Here is an 18,950-nt window from a genome sequence, read left to right as displayed (position 1 = left end):
TGGGACTACTACTTTAGCGTATAGGATCGTAATTAACTGTACTACCGCGGAGTCAGTTCTTTTCTTTCATTATTCTGTTGCAACTTCGATGACTTATTGAGTCTAAATTTTCACAGATTTTTTATTTTACATCCGTTAGGATACATCATCGTGGGAATACTGGTATTTGACAATTACCAAAAGGTGTCTATGTGTCTTTAAAAGTGGTTCGATGGAAACTGGCGCGCCTGTCCTCCCGTAGATTGGCAAGCTCTTCACATTTGAAAGTTTGATTGGGTTATAAGTTATCCTCGGGGGTGCTAATGATCTGATTAAACCCGAGCAGTGGACCAAACAACCAGGATAATTGGTCAGAAGAAGATATTTTTGCATATAGCAGGCGTAAGATGAAAGTAGCAAGGGCACTTCCCTGATTCTGGGTCAGATCCAAACTGGTCAGAGTGACCCAAAAACTGGGTCACGGAGAATGCGCTCTTTATCCCCGATGCGAATCTAACATTTATTTGTGAAACGAATTTGTTTCCCTGCCTTTCTTTAATTCTGTATAGACCTGAGCGCGAATTTTGAATTGAGACGGATTTCTGCATGTACGGACTCAGTCCTTGGATCTTGGGGCCTTTGGTTTTCGCCATTTTGTGTTCTTCCACGTCATTAATAGTCTCGACCAGATATATATCTGGCCTCTAATTAAAGTGCTTTTCCGTAAAAGTTGGTAACCATCTTGCCTACATTTTTGGGTGCTGAATCAAAAAAAGGTAATTGATGCCAAGGCTAATATTTAGTCCTTGTCCATGATTTTTTTTTTTTTTTTTTTAAATAGCATAGAAAACCCAGCAGAAGACTGTAGTATCTTAAACAGATGTTATAAGGATACAATACAAGTCGGGTATCATGCTAGTTAGATTTCGGATTTAACACCCAAAATTAGTTAAACTACTTACCAACTTTGACTAAAAAATGCCGCTTGAAATTACTTGTTTTTTTTTTAATCTGGTGTAGACTATAATAAACTGAGCATTTTATAGTCGCTGTGTCGTTTTAGTTCAAACGTTTAATCCGATATTGGCGCTGGCGCTGTTTGAAGCGAATTTAAACGAATAATTAAATATACAAAGGCATGTCAGGACAAAACAATTTGCAATCTGATGTTAAAAAATAAATAAACTGGCCTTAAACCTTATATGACTACTAAAAACAAGACTTTGTGAGTAAATATAAAGTATTGTAAAGGCAATCGTTATATGCAATATGATATTAAAAAGTAATTGAACTGGCCTTGAATCTAAGATTGATATTAATGACGGGGACAAATAAATTACCACACGATTAGCAATCGATCGATGTTTTCCTAATATTTTTTACAAGTTCACTGTTTACTCTTGGCGGGAGACGTCACTGTATGCGCCCTTCACTTAATTCGCCAGGGCCTAATTTCGTGCTTATAAGTCATTTCATGTATTCACGGTCAACATCAATCTGTATAATTGTGTAGGATGGAAGGACTTTGGGGTGCCGATAAACAAAACAGAGTTTTACAAATCAATATGTGATTTTGTGTTCGGGGCTCTTGGTGCATAGTTTAAGGCTGTGGAAAATAAACTCAAAATCAGTTCGTACAAGTTCACCCAGCCTATTCGCAGAAATTTGCACCACAACCATTTTTATAATAGTAATTTATCGTCATTGCCTGTACTTGAGAACAATAAATTGTTAGTGTAAGTGCCACCCTAGTGCTATTTTAGAACATGCATTATATAAAGCATATTTTTGGAACTTACAAAATCGACATGTTTACTCCTTTGTTTTGTAACCTTCAAAAACACTAACAATTTAAAATACGTTTTTTTTTTTATATCCTATGTAGAATTATATAGAATGTTGTCTCTCTTTTTGCTTCTTCTTTACTATAACGTAAATGCATCTTTTAAAGACACTGGGCACTATTTGTAATTGTCAAGGACCAGTCTTCTCACTTGGTGTGTCTCAACATATGCACAAAATAACAAACCTATGAAAATTTGAGCTCAATTGGTCGTCGAAGTTGCGAGTTAATAATGAAAGAAAAAACACCCTTGTCACACGAAGTTGTGTGCTTCAGATGCTTGATTTCGAGACCTCAAAATCTAATTCTGAGGTCTCGAAATCGAATTCAATATTTTAGTGGAAAAATCACGTCTTTCTCGAAAATTACGTTACTTCAGAGGGAGCCGTTTTTCACAATGCTGTATACTATCAACAGCTCTCCATTGCTTGTTACCAAGTAGGTGTTTATGCTAACAATTATTTTGAGTAATTACCAAAAGTGTCCGGTGCCTTTAATCTAGGAGTGGGCTAACGCTGTCCTCGTTGGGCCTAATTTTAGTTTATTTCCCAAAAGGTTTTCTCCCCACATTGACAATATGATTGGAAAATAATCCGGTTTTAAAATAAATTGTCGTGTTATTGAAAATTATTCAACATGACTCGACCACACAACATGCTTTGCTCCAAAAAAACAACTAATATCTATTTTGTTTTAATTCCAATGTGAAATTATCGACATCAGATATAGATGTTTTCAAAGAGATGTGCTAATTTGAAACAAAAGCTTCTATTTGTAAATATTTATTAGAGCGTAGTCGTCTGTGCTTGAACAAGGCTATCAATTTCCCCCAATGTATTTAGCTCACTTGTCATTCCAATTGCTAGATTGTAATATTATTAACATTGTGTAAAAAATGCTTAAAGGCACTGGACACTGTTGGTAATTACTAAACAATTTTAGCATAACAAATCTTTTGTAAAGAGCAATGGAGAGCTGTTGATAAAACATTGTGAGAAAGGGAAGCCTATTATTTGCATCTAAAATCACACAAAATATTGCAATTAGGGTGTTTTTCTCTCGTTATTCTCTTGCAAATTCGATGAACAATTGGGCCTTTAAAGGCACTGGACACGTTTGGTGATTGGCCGAGACCAGTATTCTCACTTGATGTATCCCAACATATGCCAACAAATATCAAACATCTGAAAATGTGGACTCAATTGGTCATCGAAGTTGCGACAAAATAATGAAAGAAAGAAAAACACCCTTTAATATTCAACGAATTTGTGTTCTTTCAGATGCCGTCAAAGGGCTTCAGGTCTGAAGTCTTTTGACATTAATTTGAGTGAGAAATAACCTCTTTCTCAAAAACTATACGTTAATTCAGAAGGAGCTTTTTCCTACAGTGTTTTGTTTTATAGAAAATATGACAGACAAATATTCAAAATGGTTTGGTGTAAAAAGAACAAGTATATGTATTTTCATTTTACACCGAATCGAATTCAATATTTTAGTGGAAAAATCACGTCTTTCTCGAAAGTTACGTTACTTCAGAGGGAGCCGTTTCTCACAATGTTGTATACTATCAGCAGCTCTCCATTGCTTGTTACCAAGTAGGTGTTTATGCTAACAATTATTTTGAGTAATTACCAAAAGTGTCCGGTGCCTTTAATCTAGGAGTGGGCTAACGCTGTACTCGTTGGGCCTAATTTTAGTTAATTTCCCAAAAGGTTTTCTCCCCAAATTGCATATGATTGGAAAATAATCCGGTTAAAAAATAAATTGTCGTGTTATTGAAAATTATTCAACATGACTCGACCACACAACATGCTCTGCTCCAAAAAAACAACTAATATCTATTTTTTTTTTTAATTCCAATGTGAAATTATCGACATCAGATATAGATGTTTTCAAAGAGATGTGCTAATTTGAAACAAAATTTTCTATTTGTAAATATTTATTAGAGCGTAGTCGTCTGTCCTTGAACAAGGCTATCAATTTCCCCCAATGTATTTAGCTCACTTGTCATTCCAATTGCTAGATTGTAATATTATTAAAATTGTGTAAAAAATGCTTAAAGGCACTGGACACTATTGGTAATTACTCAACAATTTTAGCATAACAAATCTTTTGTAAAGAGCAATGGAGAGCTGTTGATAAAACATTGTGAGAAAGGGAAGCCTATTATTTGCATCTAAAATCACACAAAATATTGCAATTAGGGTGTTTTTCTCTCGTTATTCTCTTGCAAATTCGATGAACAATTGGGCCTTTAAAGGCACTGGACACGTTTGGTGATTGGCCGAGACCAGTATTCTCACTTGATGTATCCCAACATATGCCAACAAATATCAAACATCTGAAAATGTGGACTCAATTGGTCATCGAAGTTGCGACAAAATAATGAAAGAAAGAAAAACACCCTTTAATATTCAACGAATTTGTGTTCTTTCAGATGCCGTCAAAGGGCTTCAGGTCTGCAGTCTTTTGACATTAATTTGAGTGAGAAATAACCTCTTTCTCAAAAACTATACGTTAATTCAGAAGGAGCCTTTTCCCACAGTGTTTTGTACTACCAACAGCTCTCCAGGTTTTTATGCAAACAATTATTTTGAGTAATTACCAATAGTTTCTAGCGCTTTAACGAGACGTTGAAATGGGTCAGATGCAAGGTGGCCATTAGTCTTCAACTGACATAAATTGCGTTTCATTGCACACTGACATCAAGTGAATTACAACAATTATAAAAACGATTTGTATTCAATAACCTCATTCTATTTGAACAGGAAGTAGGTCTATAATGTTAATGTTTAACCATTTAGCCATTGGACCGCCCAGCCACCTAAAGCTATACACTGTATTATGCGGTAGGAGGAAACCTCGCTAAAGCTTTTGTTTGTAGAAAATAAGAAACATCAAAATAAAACTAGGTAGTCAATAGTATGCCTACGCATTGGTGAATCCATCTAGTTAGTCATAGATCATTATTAATTTTTCTCTTCACAGTTGACTTGACGAAGCTATTTGATGAAATAATTTAGCACTTACCCAACCAAACGCTTATTAGTAAACACAAAGGAAACTGTATTTATCATTCATGGTGAGATTGTCGAAAAACTTATGCCTTCGCAAATAATCAGCATTGAGCCAGATAAAAGCCTTGACAAGCTATTGTATCCATTTTATCATTATACAAAAATAATCGCCATAAATATTACCGTAGGTTTTTTTATTGTTCCCCAATGAGGACTTGTACAAATATTACCGAAAGGGTCAAAAATTGTGCGTTTAATTATAAATTATAAGCCTTGGCTATCTTTAAAAAATTTGAACTACGATTTCAGTAAAGTTACTGCAAGAATCTTGAAAAGAAAAACAACATTATTTCGGCAAACTCGGGCGGTGCAGGGACTAGAGGGTTAATGGGGGTGTCAGTTTGTTATCTTTTATGAATTTATATTCCAAAACCCTCATTTTGAAATACATTTTTGTTAGGTTCGGTTCGGTTCTTTTTCAAAACTGCAGAATAAAATGTTCATTATAGTCCGAAAATTGCTAGACAGGATTTAAAAGCACAATAATTGCTCCTCTTTTTGTGAAAAATATGCTCTATATTGTTCAAATAAATATACTTTTTCTAGGGCTAATATCGTATAAATGGATAAACTCTACTTACTTTTAATACAATTTATTGCATATTGTTGTCATGTTTGGGTTTGAATGATACTAATCCCTCCTCTTTTTGGCTGGGTTTGTGCGCATTCTTAAATTATACTCTCAGATATAAGAAAAAGAAGACAATTTTAACATTTAAAACAAATTTATTTTATATGTATTGTTTGTATCAGTAAAAGTAAAAAATGAAAATTTGTATTTAAAAATGAACTTTGTTTTTGATTTACATTAGTACAATTTTGATCAAACGACCAATGTGTTTTAGGCATTCCGAATAAGCTCTTGTAACGACTGTTTTGTAAAAAAAGAAAAACGGAAACTGGCAAACCATTAGGCTCACAAAACATTATTATTATGTGGAAAATGTAAAAATTAATATTGTGTGTTTTGTCATTCTATATCACAGACATTTAAAAAAAATAATAAAGACATCAAATAGACAACAATGTCAGAAGAAGAGCCCGGAACGCAGTCATAAATATTAGAAATTGGTTGAAGTTTCCTAAAGTCAACTTGAGCACGAGCCTGTGGCTTTTAGAAAAATAAATAATATATACAACCCTTTTACCCTAATCAAACTCACCGACAATTCTGAAGCACAATAAATAAAAGCATGTCAACAAACCGGGGTCGCTTACTGCAACAATGGGGCGAATAGAGTCGTTTCGCAGGTGATCGGTCCGAGAGGTGAAAAATGCCACAGTCACTAGAGACAGTATGAATTTTTTGAAATATCGTACGCCATGTTAGGTTCTGTTAAAGGCTAGCCGGTTTCACGAAACGCTAGGATTAATCCTATCTCGAGTTAGGACGAGTAACTCGTCCTATAACTAACTCGTCCTATAATTTAGGATGGGTTCAATGCGTCTTTACGTCTATGGTTACGGAATTTAACTCGTCCTAAGTCCTTAGAGTAGTCCTACGTGAAGAAGAGTGTGGTTAAAGCGACGGCTGTAACACTTTTAGTAATTGCTCAAAATAATTGTTAGCTAAACAACTTACTTAGTAACGAGCAATGGAGAGCTGTTGATAGTATCAAACATTGTGAGAAACGGCTCATACTATAGTAAGGTAGTTATTCAGAGAGAGAGAGAGAGGTGAATTCTCACTCAAATATTGAAATACTTCAGGACTGAAACCTTTGTAGCATCTGAAAGCACACAGATTTTTGCACCAATGTTTTTTTCTTTCATTATTCTCTTCCAACGTCGATGATCAATAGGAGACTTTCCGACGCTAGGTGGCAGCAGACATACCGGGTAAATTTCCATTGTTTACGTAGTTCTGAACATGCGCATAATTATGAGAACAATGGATTTACCCGGTAAGTCTGCTGTCCTCTATCGTCCCAGAAAGTCTCCCATTGAGTCCAAATTTTCACTTGTTTATTTTACATGCATATTATGTTCGAAAACACCAAGTGAGAATACTGGTCTTTCTGAAGGTGTCCATCCAGTGCTTTAAAAAAAATAACAACTTCATCATGATATTAATGTGTGATACGAATAACAGATTTGCATGATTTTAAATATATGCATGCTTTCATTGTAAGTAAAATGTCAAGTTGTGACTAAAGTCTCCAAACCTAATATGATGAGTTTAACACAAAAACAGAACAATTTCGCAGCAGATTGAAATTATATCTTGGTGAAAACAGTGACAAATTGTACCTTATTAATGGGTACCCTTAATTGCAGAAGTGCTGTGGAAATAGGACAAGGTACATGTACCTTGTTCGTGTTATAAAATATTAAACAGCAGTGGTCGAAATTCGCGAACGCTTATTCGTGTGTTTTGCAGCTGGACATTGCTCTATCGCGCACGTGCAATTTCACAGACTTGTTGAACTTGTTGTTTGAAGTGCTTTTGACATCCTTCATAAGTGCTGTTCAAATAAGGCAACACATATTTGCACTGTAGAATACTATTCAGTGGTGTGTTTGAGTTTGAGAGAGTACACCAGAACTGTCGTTCAATTTAAGAAGTTAAAAACTTCGACTAAAAGCGTTGAGTTCGCTTCTATAGACTGGACATGAATTTTTCAGATATTTGCAATATATTTTAAAGAGAGATCGCCTAACATTACCAGGCCACGGATAGCGACTTAGAGTGATGGGTACACTAACCCAAATCAACTGCCACCGGGGGACGATTTTTTTTCAAACGACATTGCAATGATTTGGTGAAGGAGCAGGACAATTTCATGATGACGTAATCTGACAAGAAGAGCCAATCACAGCGGCAGGGAAAACACATATTGCAGTGTCGTTTGGGGGAAACAAACCATGCCACCGAGGGGACATTGCCACCTACACATGGGGCTGAAACATGGACACCCCACATTCACAGCTCGTTAGGATGTAGGCATTGGTAGCATGCACTACCTTCCTAACATTTACGAAGCAATTGTGGTTAAGAGCCTTTGCTCGAGGGGACATGAGTCACGACCGGGATTCTAACCCACACTCCTGCTGCTGACAACACGAAGTAGACCCTGACTCGGTTGATTTTTAAAACCTGCATTGCCAATACAGAAGCGCAACACAAAACTGTTGACATCAAAGTGTGGGCGCTGCAGTGTCTCAAGATGCAACTTGTTTTGTCTATAACTTTTGACCAACACTTTTTAGGGAGTTGGGGTGGAGGTTCTTGAGTATAAATAGTATTCCACTTTTTAAAAGAAGGGTTTCAATGTGGAAATTTAATTTTTGTTGTGCACTTATTTATTTTCCAACATATAGAATTCCCATGAAAGTGAGGGTGAAATTAACCGTCCCTAACTTGTGTTAAATTGTGTTAGATTCCACTTTACTTTTGACCAACACTTTTTAGGGAGTTGGGGTGGAGTTTCTTGAGTATAAACAGTATTCTACTTTTGTAAAAGAAGGGTTTCAATGTGGAAATTTAATTTTTGTTGTGTACTTATTAATTTTCCAACATATAGAATTCTCATGACAGTGAGGGTGAAATTAATAGTCCCAAACTTGTGTTAAATTGTGTTCGATTCCACTTTATTTTTAACAACTCCATCAGAGCGCCAGGCGGAGTCGCTCGTTAGTATCTGTGCCAAATAGTTAAAGCCAGTGGACACTATTGGTAATTGTCAAAGACCAGTCTTCTCACTTGATGTATCTCAACGTGTGTATAAACTAACATACCTGTGAAAATTTGAGCTCGATTGGTCATCGGATTTGCGAGATAAATATGAAAGAAAAAACACCCTTGTCACACGAAGTTGTGTGCGTTTATAGATGGTTGATTTCGAGACCTCAAGTTCTAAACCTGAGGTCTCGAAATCAAATTCGTGGAAAATTACTTCTTTCTCGAAAACTGTGTCACTTCAGAGGGAGCCGTTTCTCACAATGTTTTATACCATCAACCTCTCCCCATTACTCGCTACCAAGTAAGGTTTTATGCTAATAATTATTTTGAGTAATTACCAATCGTGTCCACTGCCTTTAAATAATGATAGTTATAGTTATATTCAAGCTTCACGTATCGGTAAGCATTAGTGAAATGTTTCAAATTGTACCTTTTGACTGTCGCCAAAAAAAATCAATTTCCGCTGAGAAAGAGTATAAAATAAAATGGCAGTTAACAAAAAGAGACCCTTTTATGAAAATGGGGAACATTAAAAAGTATCTATTACCTCGCGTTCAATTGGACAGTGTTACATACCATTTAATTGTACCTACCCTTTCAGAGCAGACATTGATTTGTTGCCTCGGTGAAAAGGTCCAATTCCATGCAGTTTTGATTCATAATGATCTGGAATGAATTAACCATCTCTTTGCAAAATTGTACAGACCATAATTTGAAATACGGCGTCATCGAAAGTTTTTGGAGTTTGATAAAACACGCACTTGATACTTCCAAAGTTATTGGTATTTTACACTTTTTTTTTTTTTTTTTTTTTTATAAAGTCTCAATTTCATGGAACTGTTAGGCAAAAGATATTGCTAAGCGCAACTAAATGTTGCTTACCAGAATAAGGTTACTAGCCAAACTACCATCATGTCATATGTACAATTTGTGACTGGTATCCTGCCCCTTGTTATCCCTTGTCTTTGTGAGTCTTATATGCAGTGTTAGTCTGTCAATAGGTTAGGGTATACAAAAAAGCCAAGGCTTCACCCAATCCAAAGTTTTGCCCTCCTTCTGACCTGTTAATAATGTTGGTTTTACTGTTTATAATTGCCACTGTTAATATTATGAAACACCCATTATTTATTTTGTCATGTGAGGGCAATACCGACATCAAAGGTTTATTGAATTGGATGTTTGCTTAGCAGAAAGTAGTTAAGCATTTTTTTCTGCTTAGGCAGCACTATGAAATTTTGCCCCGATGACGGCCAAAGAAAAAGCTAGTCCAGAGAAAAGCTTGACATTTTTAGCTGGCTGCCCGAAGGTTAATCTGTAAGTCTAGGTAGACCTTGACGGTATGGTCTGGATTTGGGACAAACTCCTACAACAGGTAGATGGGGCGAGAAGAAAATTTGTAAACCTATTAGAGGCTCATCAAGGAAGTATTGTAACTTTCTTGAAAGGGTTTTGATACCTTTTGTAGTTCAAGGTTTTGGCCAGGGCATGCATCCCTATACTTACTGTGAATGAAGATATAATTTACCTGTAAAAGTTTCAGCTTCATTAGTCATCAACTTTTTAAGAAGAAAAGCAAAAAGTATAACACATAGCAATGTTTTCGGGAGAATCGCGTAAACCGATTGTACATGCTCAGATAATTTATGTCTTCCCGAGATAATAGTTTGTTTTCGTGAAATTGTTTAGACAAATTTCTCAAAACCTCACCGCACCTCAGCGAGTAGTATTTTAAGGGGAGCTTTCTATACCGTCATTATCCTGAAACCATGTAAGTTTAATGTAAACCTATGGACGTTTGTGTTTTGTGTCGTACAAAAACAATACCCAAACCCTTTAAGTTTATTGGTATCATAGTAGTATTTAAGCCAAAGAGATCGCTTTATTTAGGGATAATAGTCCATGTTGGATCCTTCGAGAGCAGAAGGTGTCTGCTATAAATTAAGTTTGGTCTTTCGTGCAATCCTATTAAAGGGATATAGTCTTTGCATTTAATGTGCGTCTTGAAACAGTTTACTGTGCCACGGGGGATTTTGAGTGATGTTGCACACTTTTTGGGACTGGTGCAAAACAGTCATTGCTTTTCAACTAAGAGCTTATTCCCTTTTTATGGTCAAAGATCAGTGTCTTATATACGCTGCTCATTGTCTTTGGAATAGTCTTCCTGTGCATATTCGCCAAGCTAGTTCTTTACACTGTTTATTAAAGTCTCTGTTAAAAACTCATATGTTTTAAGCTGTTTATTTTTGTAATCTGCTTTCTTGTAATTGTATCATTCACTCGTTGTATATGTCTCGTTATGCTCTTATAGCCTTTTGCGTTTAGGCGCTTAACAAATGTCTTTATTATTAGTCAATAATTATAATATGTGTTAAACAGGCTCAGGATATATATAGGGCTCGAAGTAAAGACTGTATTGTAGGCCGGAGGCTGGTGTTTTTAGCGGTGGGCCAGTTAGCTGTGGACCCTTGAAGCAAACCATAAGTAATGGCCTGACAATTCGACCCTAGCAGAGTCTTTCTCGAAGCATCTCGAAGGCTAAATGACAACAAACATGAACAGGTAACAAAGTGAAACATCAAAAGCAGTGAAGTGGAAAAACATGAATAGAGAGAGAGATTCGGAGAGCAAGGGAGAATTAGTAGAGAGACAAAAGGGGAAGAGGCTATATAGTTAAACAACATGATGATGGAAACACAAAGGAATGGTGGGAATAGGGAAAAAAAGTAATAAATTAGTGAATGAGGCAGGCTTAAAGGGGGATATATTATGTTGGTAACTTGAGGAGGCACAGACAAAAGGTTATTAGTCGTTAAACCCGTAGAAGTTCGAGATCAATCGGCCTTCTGTGTCACGAGAGATTAGTGAAAAACCGATTACAAATTTTGCATTGCATCGATGCCAAAACCAAAAATGAATAAAACGCTCACTGAGCGATAAACTCCAAATGAGAAATTTGAGTATTTATTTCTCATCAAAATGTGAAATTTCAGACAGAAATATTTCAAGGGATGTTTTCTACTATCTTATAGTATGATCATCATTAGATCGTGTAAGTTTTATGTAAATCTGTGATCTTCACGATTTTTGTTTCTTACAAACTCTGCAACGTACCTTTAATATAGACTTCCTGTCTGCGATGGCTCGTTACATTAGCTTTAGAGAAATATCTCATGATCTGTGATGCAGTTCCGTCCTGTCGAACAATTTTTAAACGGTTGGTTGGGGAAGCCTTGAAGCCGGATCAAGCATGTAATCCAAAAATTCTTAGTTTGTGTCCATGATGATCATTGTCAACTATTCGTGTTGGATCGAATCGATTGGCTAACTCTCTTTCCCATTCATACGTGAAGCGGTCACTTCGCTACTTTCTTATTGACCAGCCGTCGATTTCACAAAACTCTTCCTAACTTAAGACTAATCTTAAGGACTTAGGACGAGTCCCAACCCTGCACTGTAGCATGCAGACCTTAAGACCAATCCTCGTCCATTGGCTCGTCCTAACTCTTTGTGAAATCGACGGCAGTTCCTTTTTTATTGTCTCATTTTTTCTGTATGTCTCTTGTACGTGATTTCAGGTGTACTGATTGTGTTGTGCATCTTGTTATCGCTGTCTTATTCAAGTGTAAAGGTAATTTTTTTTTAAGTCGTATGTATTGATTGGTTATTTGTCGGGTTTTTACAGACTCAATCTAAAAATCAAAGTCTTCTTCATCTTCTTCTTCTTCTCCCCTCTCCCATTTATGTGAAGACGCCATCAATAGGACGCCAGTCGGAAGATGTTCGTTGGGGTCTCGTTGGTGACCTTGCAAAGTAGATGATTGTGTTTTAGATGAAATCATCACGGGCGTGTCGACGCCACATTCGAGTCAATTCGCATGAGTGTGTAAAACAAAGACTTGGGTGTCAATGGGTGTCATTAATGACCTTACAATGTGGACGAGCTTTAATTGAAATCACCATCATGGTTTGCGGACGCCACACTCTTGTCAGTTCGCATGAGAGTGCGTACATTTGTGTTTCAATTATCAGTTTGTACGGCCTTGCTTCATCCAACGTGAAATGCTGTCTTCATTATAGATTGTCTTATCTTACATACCAAAGGAGAGCATGTCGCCTGTAGGATGAAGCCAGGAAGAGCAACTGAGGCAAACTCTTAGCAGTTTATCCCATCTAAGAAATGTTGCAGCAGCCTCCCGTTTATTTAGTATGCAGTGCATCAGGTGCCCCACCTTGCTGATTTTTTTTAATTTTTTTTTTCAATTTGTCTTTATAAGTGTAAGGTACTTTAAACGCACTGGTCTTCTCACTTGTTGTATCTCAACATATGCATAAAATAACAAACAATTTGAACTCAATTGGTCGTCGAAGTTGCGAGAGAATAATAGATGAAAAACACCTATGTCGCACAAGTTGTGTGCTTTCAGATGCTTGAATCCGACACCTCCGAGGTCTCGAATTTAATTGAAATGTTTTAGTGAGAAGGTACTTCTTTCTCAAAAATTATACGTTACTTCAGAGGGAGTCGTTTCTCACAATGTTTTATACTATCGACAGCTCTCCATTGCTCATTACCAAAGTAAGTTAAATTCTAACAATTATTTTGAGTATAATTACCATGGTGTCCAGTGTCTCTCAGCAGATTGCTGATTTGATTTTTTTTTTATGGGCTATAAAATAATTTGTTTGATTGCATTTTTAATGAGTTTCTTTATAACTGGTAATTATTTGTGATAACATTATCCTTCCAATTATTTGTTGTTCAAGGGCAACCAATTATTGGCGGATGGTGGGATTAGTATAATGCACGTAAGATTTGCATATTAAATTGACTTTGGAGGCTTTCTTCCTTTTCTAACATCGCTGTAGCTATGAGTCTTTGTAGTAGCTTTTTCCCACGTACTCTATGCATCTTCTTGAAACTCCCTGCCTAAGCATTTTCCATAGCACGATATAGCCTGTTTTAAAGGCACTGAACACCTTTGGTAACTTTCAAAGACCAGTATTCTCACTTGGTGTTTTCCAACATATGCATAAAATAACAAACCTGTGAACATTTGGGCTCAATTGGCCATCGAAGTTTCAAGAGAATAATGTATACTCTTGCATGCTTGAAAAAGGCTGCAGTCACACGAGCAGTAATATTTTTTACAAATAAGACCGGCATATAAAAAAGTATAAAAAACAAAAAATTACTCAGCAAATTCTGATAAGGCCAGTGTCCAAAAAATATAAACAAAATTAAAAATCTAACTTTAAAAAATAAATATAACAAATAAAATAAAAACTGAAAAAATACCTCCACCTGAGTGGATGTAATCTTGGTATTTTGGTATCTTGGTATCTGACAATGGATACCACGCAACGGAATATGTTTTCCGGACCATCTTTGGAAACCAATGAAAACATTAGTAAACCGAGCTCAATAGTAAGCGGTTTAAACAACTATGCAACTGAATAAAATTAGCTAGAGCATGCATTTCTATCTGACTCTCATATGCGTGGTGTGTACCGGGTTAAACAATTGGTAAGCAACTTAATAAAATTAGTGAGGTGCGTACCGGTTTTAAACAAATTGCGCAGCAACTTAATAAAATTAGCTACTGCGTTCCCATCAGACTCTAATATGCTCGGTGTATACCAGTTTAAACAAAATGCTCAGCAACTTAATAAAAATAATAAGCTACTGCGTTCCTATTAGACTCATATTATGCGCGGTGTGAACAAATTGCTAAGCAACTGAAAAAAAAATTAGTTTCTGCATTCCAATCCGCCTGTTGCAGTCTCGCTTGGCGATGATAACCATAGAAACAGAGTGACAAACGCTAACACGCAGTCACAGTCCTACGTGTGTATAAAAACTCGGCTCATGTTACAGGCTTCTATCATTGACAAACTCAATACTGAATCGCTCGCCATACTCAGGAGCATCTCTTACTCTGTTTTCATACCGTAGATTCTGACGAGCGGCCCCATCAAGGAATCTGGAGTGGCTAGCCCCCACAAGTACGGAACTTCTACGATTGACTGCAGATAGGAGAGGATCCTATAAGACGTTATCATCATGGTATGGAGCGGGAGTCTCAAGCCTTAATCGTCTTCAAAGAGTTGTTACTGAAGTCTAGAGCCGGATTGGGTTGCTTGTTGTCCTGCTTAAAGGGGTGTTTACGCTGAAATGGTAAGTAATGGTTATTTATTTTCAAATTGTCAATCGACAGACTTTGATATTAATGTTATGTGTCAATTTTAAAAATACACTTTGAAGAAACTTGTTTTCTTCCACTCACTTATAATGTGCTTTTTTCATTATTGTCTGTACACTTTTTATCATTTTGTTATGAAGACTTTTTGAAGTCGTATTGAAGCTCAACATTTAAAGGCAGTGGACACTATTGGTAATTACTCAAAATAATTATTAGCATAAAACCTTTCTTGGTGACGAGTAATGGGGAGAGGTTGATGTATAAAACATTGTGAGAAACGGCTCCCTCTGAAGTGCCATAGTTTTCGAGAAAGAAGTAATTTTCCACGAATTTGATTTCGAGACCTCAGATATAGAACTTGAGGTCTCGAAATCAACCATGTAAACGCACACAACTTCGTGTGACATGGGTGTTTTTTCTTTCATTATGATCTCGCAACTTCAATGACCGATTGAGCTCAAATTTTCACAGGTTTGGTATTTTATGCATATGCTGAGATACACCAACTATGAAGGCTAGTCTTTGACAATTACCAATAGTGTCCACTGCCTTTAATATGGAACATTCAATATGTAAATATTACCTGTATGTCTTGAATGTCACATAGCTCAGCTTTGTGCTGCCTTGGTTGTTTAATAACAATGGATAAGTGAATGGATGAATTAATCTTCTAATTAAATTGGAATCTGATATCCGGAAAATCCATTTAAATAATATTTGCCCAATTCACATATAATCGTGGTCGTCTGCTCAACCTTTAATTGCTTTTTGTTGATCGGTTTGTACATGTTTCTATCCCTTGTGTTTATGCAAAAGATGTCTGTTGGGCACAATATATACATTTTTTTAATTGCAATGTTTTAAGTGAGGACTGACCGCGGGGACTCAAACTGACAACTATGACTTTACTGATGAAGGATGAAGACACTGACGTATGAATTTGATTTTAAATGTCATTGGGAGATTCGTTTTGTATCGTGTTTAAAGGCACTGGGCCCATTTTGGTAGTATTGTCAAAGACCAGTATTCACACTTGGTGTAACCTCCCGAAAGTGGATGGCATTTATCACTAAACTTAAAGCTGTCGAGTCCTTATGTTAATGTTGTTCTTTACCCATTTATACCGATGTGTGTTAGTATACTCAGTACTTTTCAGAGCTATTTGGAACCAAATCACCGGCATACTCGGGTGGAATTCGAACTGCCTCTTAGCTTCACCGTGCAATCCCCAGGGTCTAGTCGTTGAGATACTGCTCTAGAATTGCAAAGGTCGTGGGTTCGAATCCCAACCGAGTAATATGCCTGTGTTTTTTTTTCACGGAGCTCAACAAAAGTATATGCTGAGTATATACAGTGCTAACACACATCGGTGTATATGGGTAAAACCTAAATTAATGTATTTTATCTCCGATGCAATTTTCCATCTGCTAAAGGCACTGGACAGTATTGGTAATTACTCAAAACATAAAAACTTACTAACGAGCAGTGGGGAGCTGTTGGTAGTATAAGCACATTGTGAGAAACGGCTCCTTCTGAAGTAACGTAGTTTTGAGACAGAAGTAATTTCTCACCAAAACATTTGAATTCGAGTATTCTGAAAGCACACAACTTGTGCGACAAGGGTGTTTTGCTGCTATTATTCTCTCCAACTTGGAAGACCAATTAAGTCCAAATTGTCACAGGTTTGTTATTTTATGCATATGTTGAGATCCACCAAGTGAGAAGACTGGTCTTTGACAATTACCAAAGGTGTCCAGTGCCTTTAAGCTGTTGAATCTATTTATGACGATTCAGCAGAACGCATCAGGCATGAGGAGTTTACTCTCTCAGTCACCTCAAATATAAACAAGTTGTTTGACGTTTTATGACATTTGTAAAGATAAATTGCGGGTTGTATTAAAGTGCTGTCGCCAGGAATAAGGCCAGGAGTATGTTATAAATTTGTGCTTTGTACATGGGTAGAAAGATGGTGCAGTTTGCAGTTTATGGGAGAAAGATGCAGTAATTTCAAATAAATACAGTTAGTTAAGTCAGAGACAGTCAAGAACAGATCAAGAAAATCATGAATGAAAATGGAATGAACAAGAAACATCATGACATTGATACGGCGCAAGCGAATTACCTCCTCTCAAAATCTACATTACTTTAGAGGGAGCCGTTTCTCACAATGTTTATACTTCATTGATTGTTAACAAGTACGTTTGTATGCTAATAACTATTGTGAGTAGTAACCAATAGTGTCCATAGTGCATTTAATAAGGGACTGATACCATAATGGACCTGCAAGGTGCTGGTATTAAGCGAGATTTGAACTGAGGTCTGAGATTTGATGTCTCGAAAAAAATTAATAGACCTAGACTTATAAAAAATAGATGTAGACAGTATGGAAAGGTTAGCGGTAACACCATGTAATGGCTAACTCTAATGGGACGATCAGAGCATACTGATCGAAACGTCGAGTTGAAACCAACGGTTCTTTTCAGAACCACCCCCAACTCATTAGAGATAGTCATTACAAGGTGTTACTGCAAACCTTTCCATATCGTATTTCCACCATGCAAACTTTCAAATCTTACTTAGATGTGGATAGTTTTTTTTTTATCAAACGTCATTATTAGATGTTTATCCCATTAGTTTAACGTGGCAAAATAAACCTTAAAACCTTTGTTTTTTTTGGGGGGGGGGGAATTTTCAAAACCAATTAGGAATTTTTCTCTAAAAGAAAGATGACAGTCGTCATGTTTATCCCAGTCTCTCCATAACTCGTCACCGAGTAAAGTTTTATGCTAATAATTATTTTGAGTAAATACCAAAACGGTCCACTGCCTTTAAACTTAGACGATGTTGGTATAGAAAGCTGACGTTTATACGTTTTCGGTCTACTGGCTGCAGACCGTTAAAGCAGCGGAGGGTTTTAAACATAACATTTTTCTAGACCCTTGTCAGACGAGGCAATTTCTGCACCCAGTGTAGACTTAGAGAGGCAGTCAACTGCACTACTTGAGCGATGTCAACTTCGATGTCAACTATGTACCCTTTATTGTAAATTGTATGTAACTTAATTACCTTTTTTATCTTCTAAATTTTGGGAGGTTTTGAGGAAATAAATAAATAAATAAATGATTTGCTCAGCCCCTGCCTATCATGGAAAGTGTTTCTTAAGAAGCCATTAATAACCCCTTTAATTATTTGAAAGAATTGTGTCCACATTATTTTGTATTGTGGCATCCGATATGTTATATTATTGTGTGAAATTTATGCATCAGTTTCATATGAACGCTATTTACTGTGTACATTTTTTTAGAATAGAAACAAACATTGTAGTAACTTGTTTTCAATTTGTAGGTCTTTCATTCAAAGTCGGAAATGATATCCTTCAATTAAAGGGGTCTAGTTCATGATCGAAAAGGATAATCTACAATTTGAAGATGAGAATATGCAATTTGAAAGGGAAAGAACTGTAAGCTATTGAAGGTTTGCTAATGCATTTTGGTTTAAAGCAACTTAGTTTATCTGGGTTTCTGCATTTTGGGGCTAAACAAATAACCATTACGTAGCGTTGCGTTTGTACATATTTAAAACTTAATTAGATTTGCCTTAGTTTGACATAAAAGAGACGTCCATCTTGGCATGTGGGAAGTAGGGAGACCGACAACTTATATGGCTACAGCCTTGGCCATAACTCGCTGGGCCCCCGCACCACGGGGTCCGTGCCCCCTTTCAACGTAGGCTCTCGTTTGGCGGTCTGCGCTGCCATCAACATTGAGCGGGGGTGTTTAATGTCATGTTACAAAGGGTAGGCCTAAGCATTTTTGGCGGGATTGTAGATAGCTCAGTCGGTAGAGAGTTGGCACACTTGCTCAAATCTCTCTCAAATATCATTGTTCAAACATGCGTTTTGTTTTTCCACGTGTTACGTTGAAACTAAACTGTTCTAGCACAAAAAGTAGCTCAGCGCAACAATTTAGCTGACCATAAAGAGGTTACCATTACCAGGCAAAATATTGTATGTCACATTTACAATGTGTGACTGGTATCTTGCTTCTTTTTGCCAAGCAGAAATAAACGTGCGCACCATTCTTTGTTTGGAGCAGATATAAAAGGTTGCTGATATCCACGGACATTATTGGTAATTGCTAAAAGACATTTTATTTAAGTTGTTGATGTAC

General features: G+C 36.6%; 1 protein-coding gene across 3 annotated transcripts in view; it reads left to right on the top strand.

The window, feature by feature from the left end:
• Positions 1-18,950, top strand: part of LOC117298806 (guanylate cyclase soluble subunit beta-2-like) — a 90,033-nt gene that overhangs the window by 15,612 nt on the left and 55,471 nt on the right. For 2 of the 3 annotated variants that reach the window (XM_033782139.1, XM_033782137.1), the window contains exon 1: positions 14,472-14,756. In XM_033782139.1, coding sequence (XP_033638030.1) covers positions 14,754-14,756 — 3 coding nt within the window. In that variant the 5' untranslated portion in view covers positions 14,472-14,753. Of the gene's footprint in view, positions 1-14,471; positions 14,757-18,950 lie in introns of those variants that run through there. The other variant, XM_033782138.1, reaches the window with a different exon arrangement.

This window comes from Asterias rubens, chromosome 13 (assembly GCF_902459465.1).
Source record: "Asterias rubens chromosome 13, eAstRub1.3, whole genome shotgun sequence".
Lineage (NCBI taxonomy): Eukaryota > Metazoa > Echinodermata > Asteroidea > Forcipulatida > Asteriidae > Asterias > Asterias rubens.
This window is presented reverse-complemented; position numbering and strand designations above follow the sequence as displayed.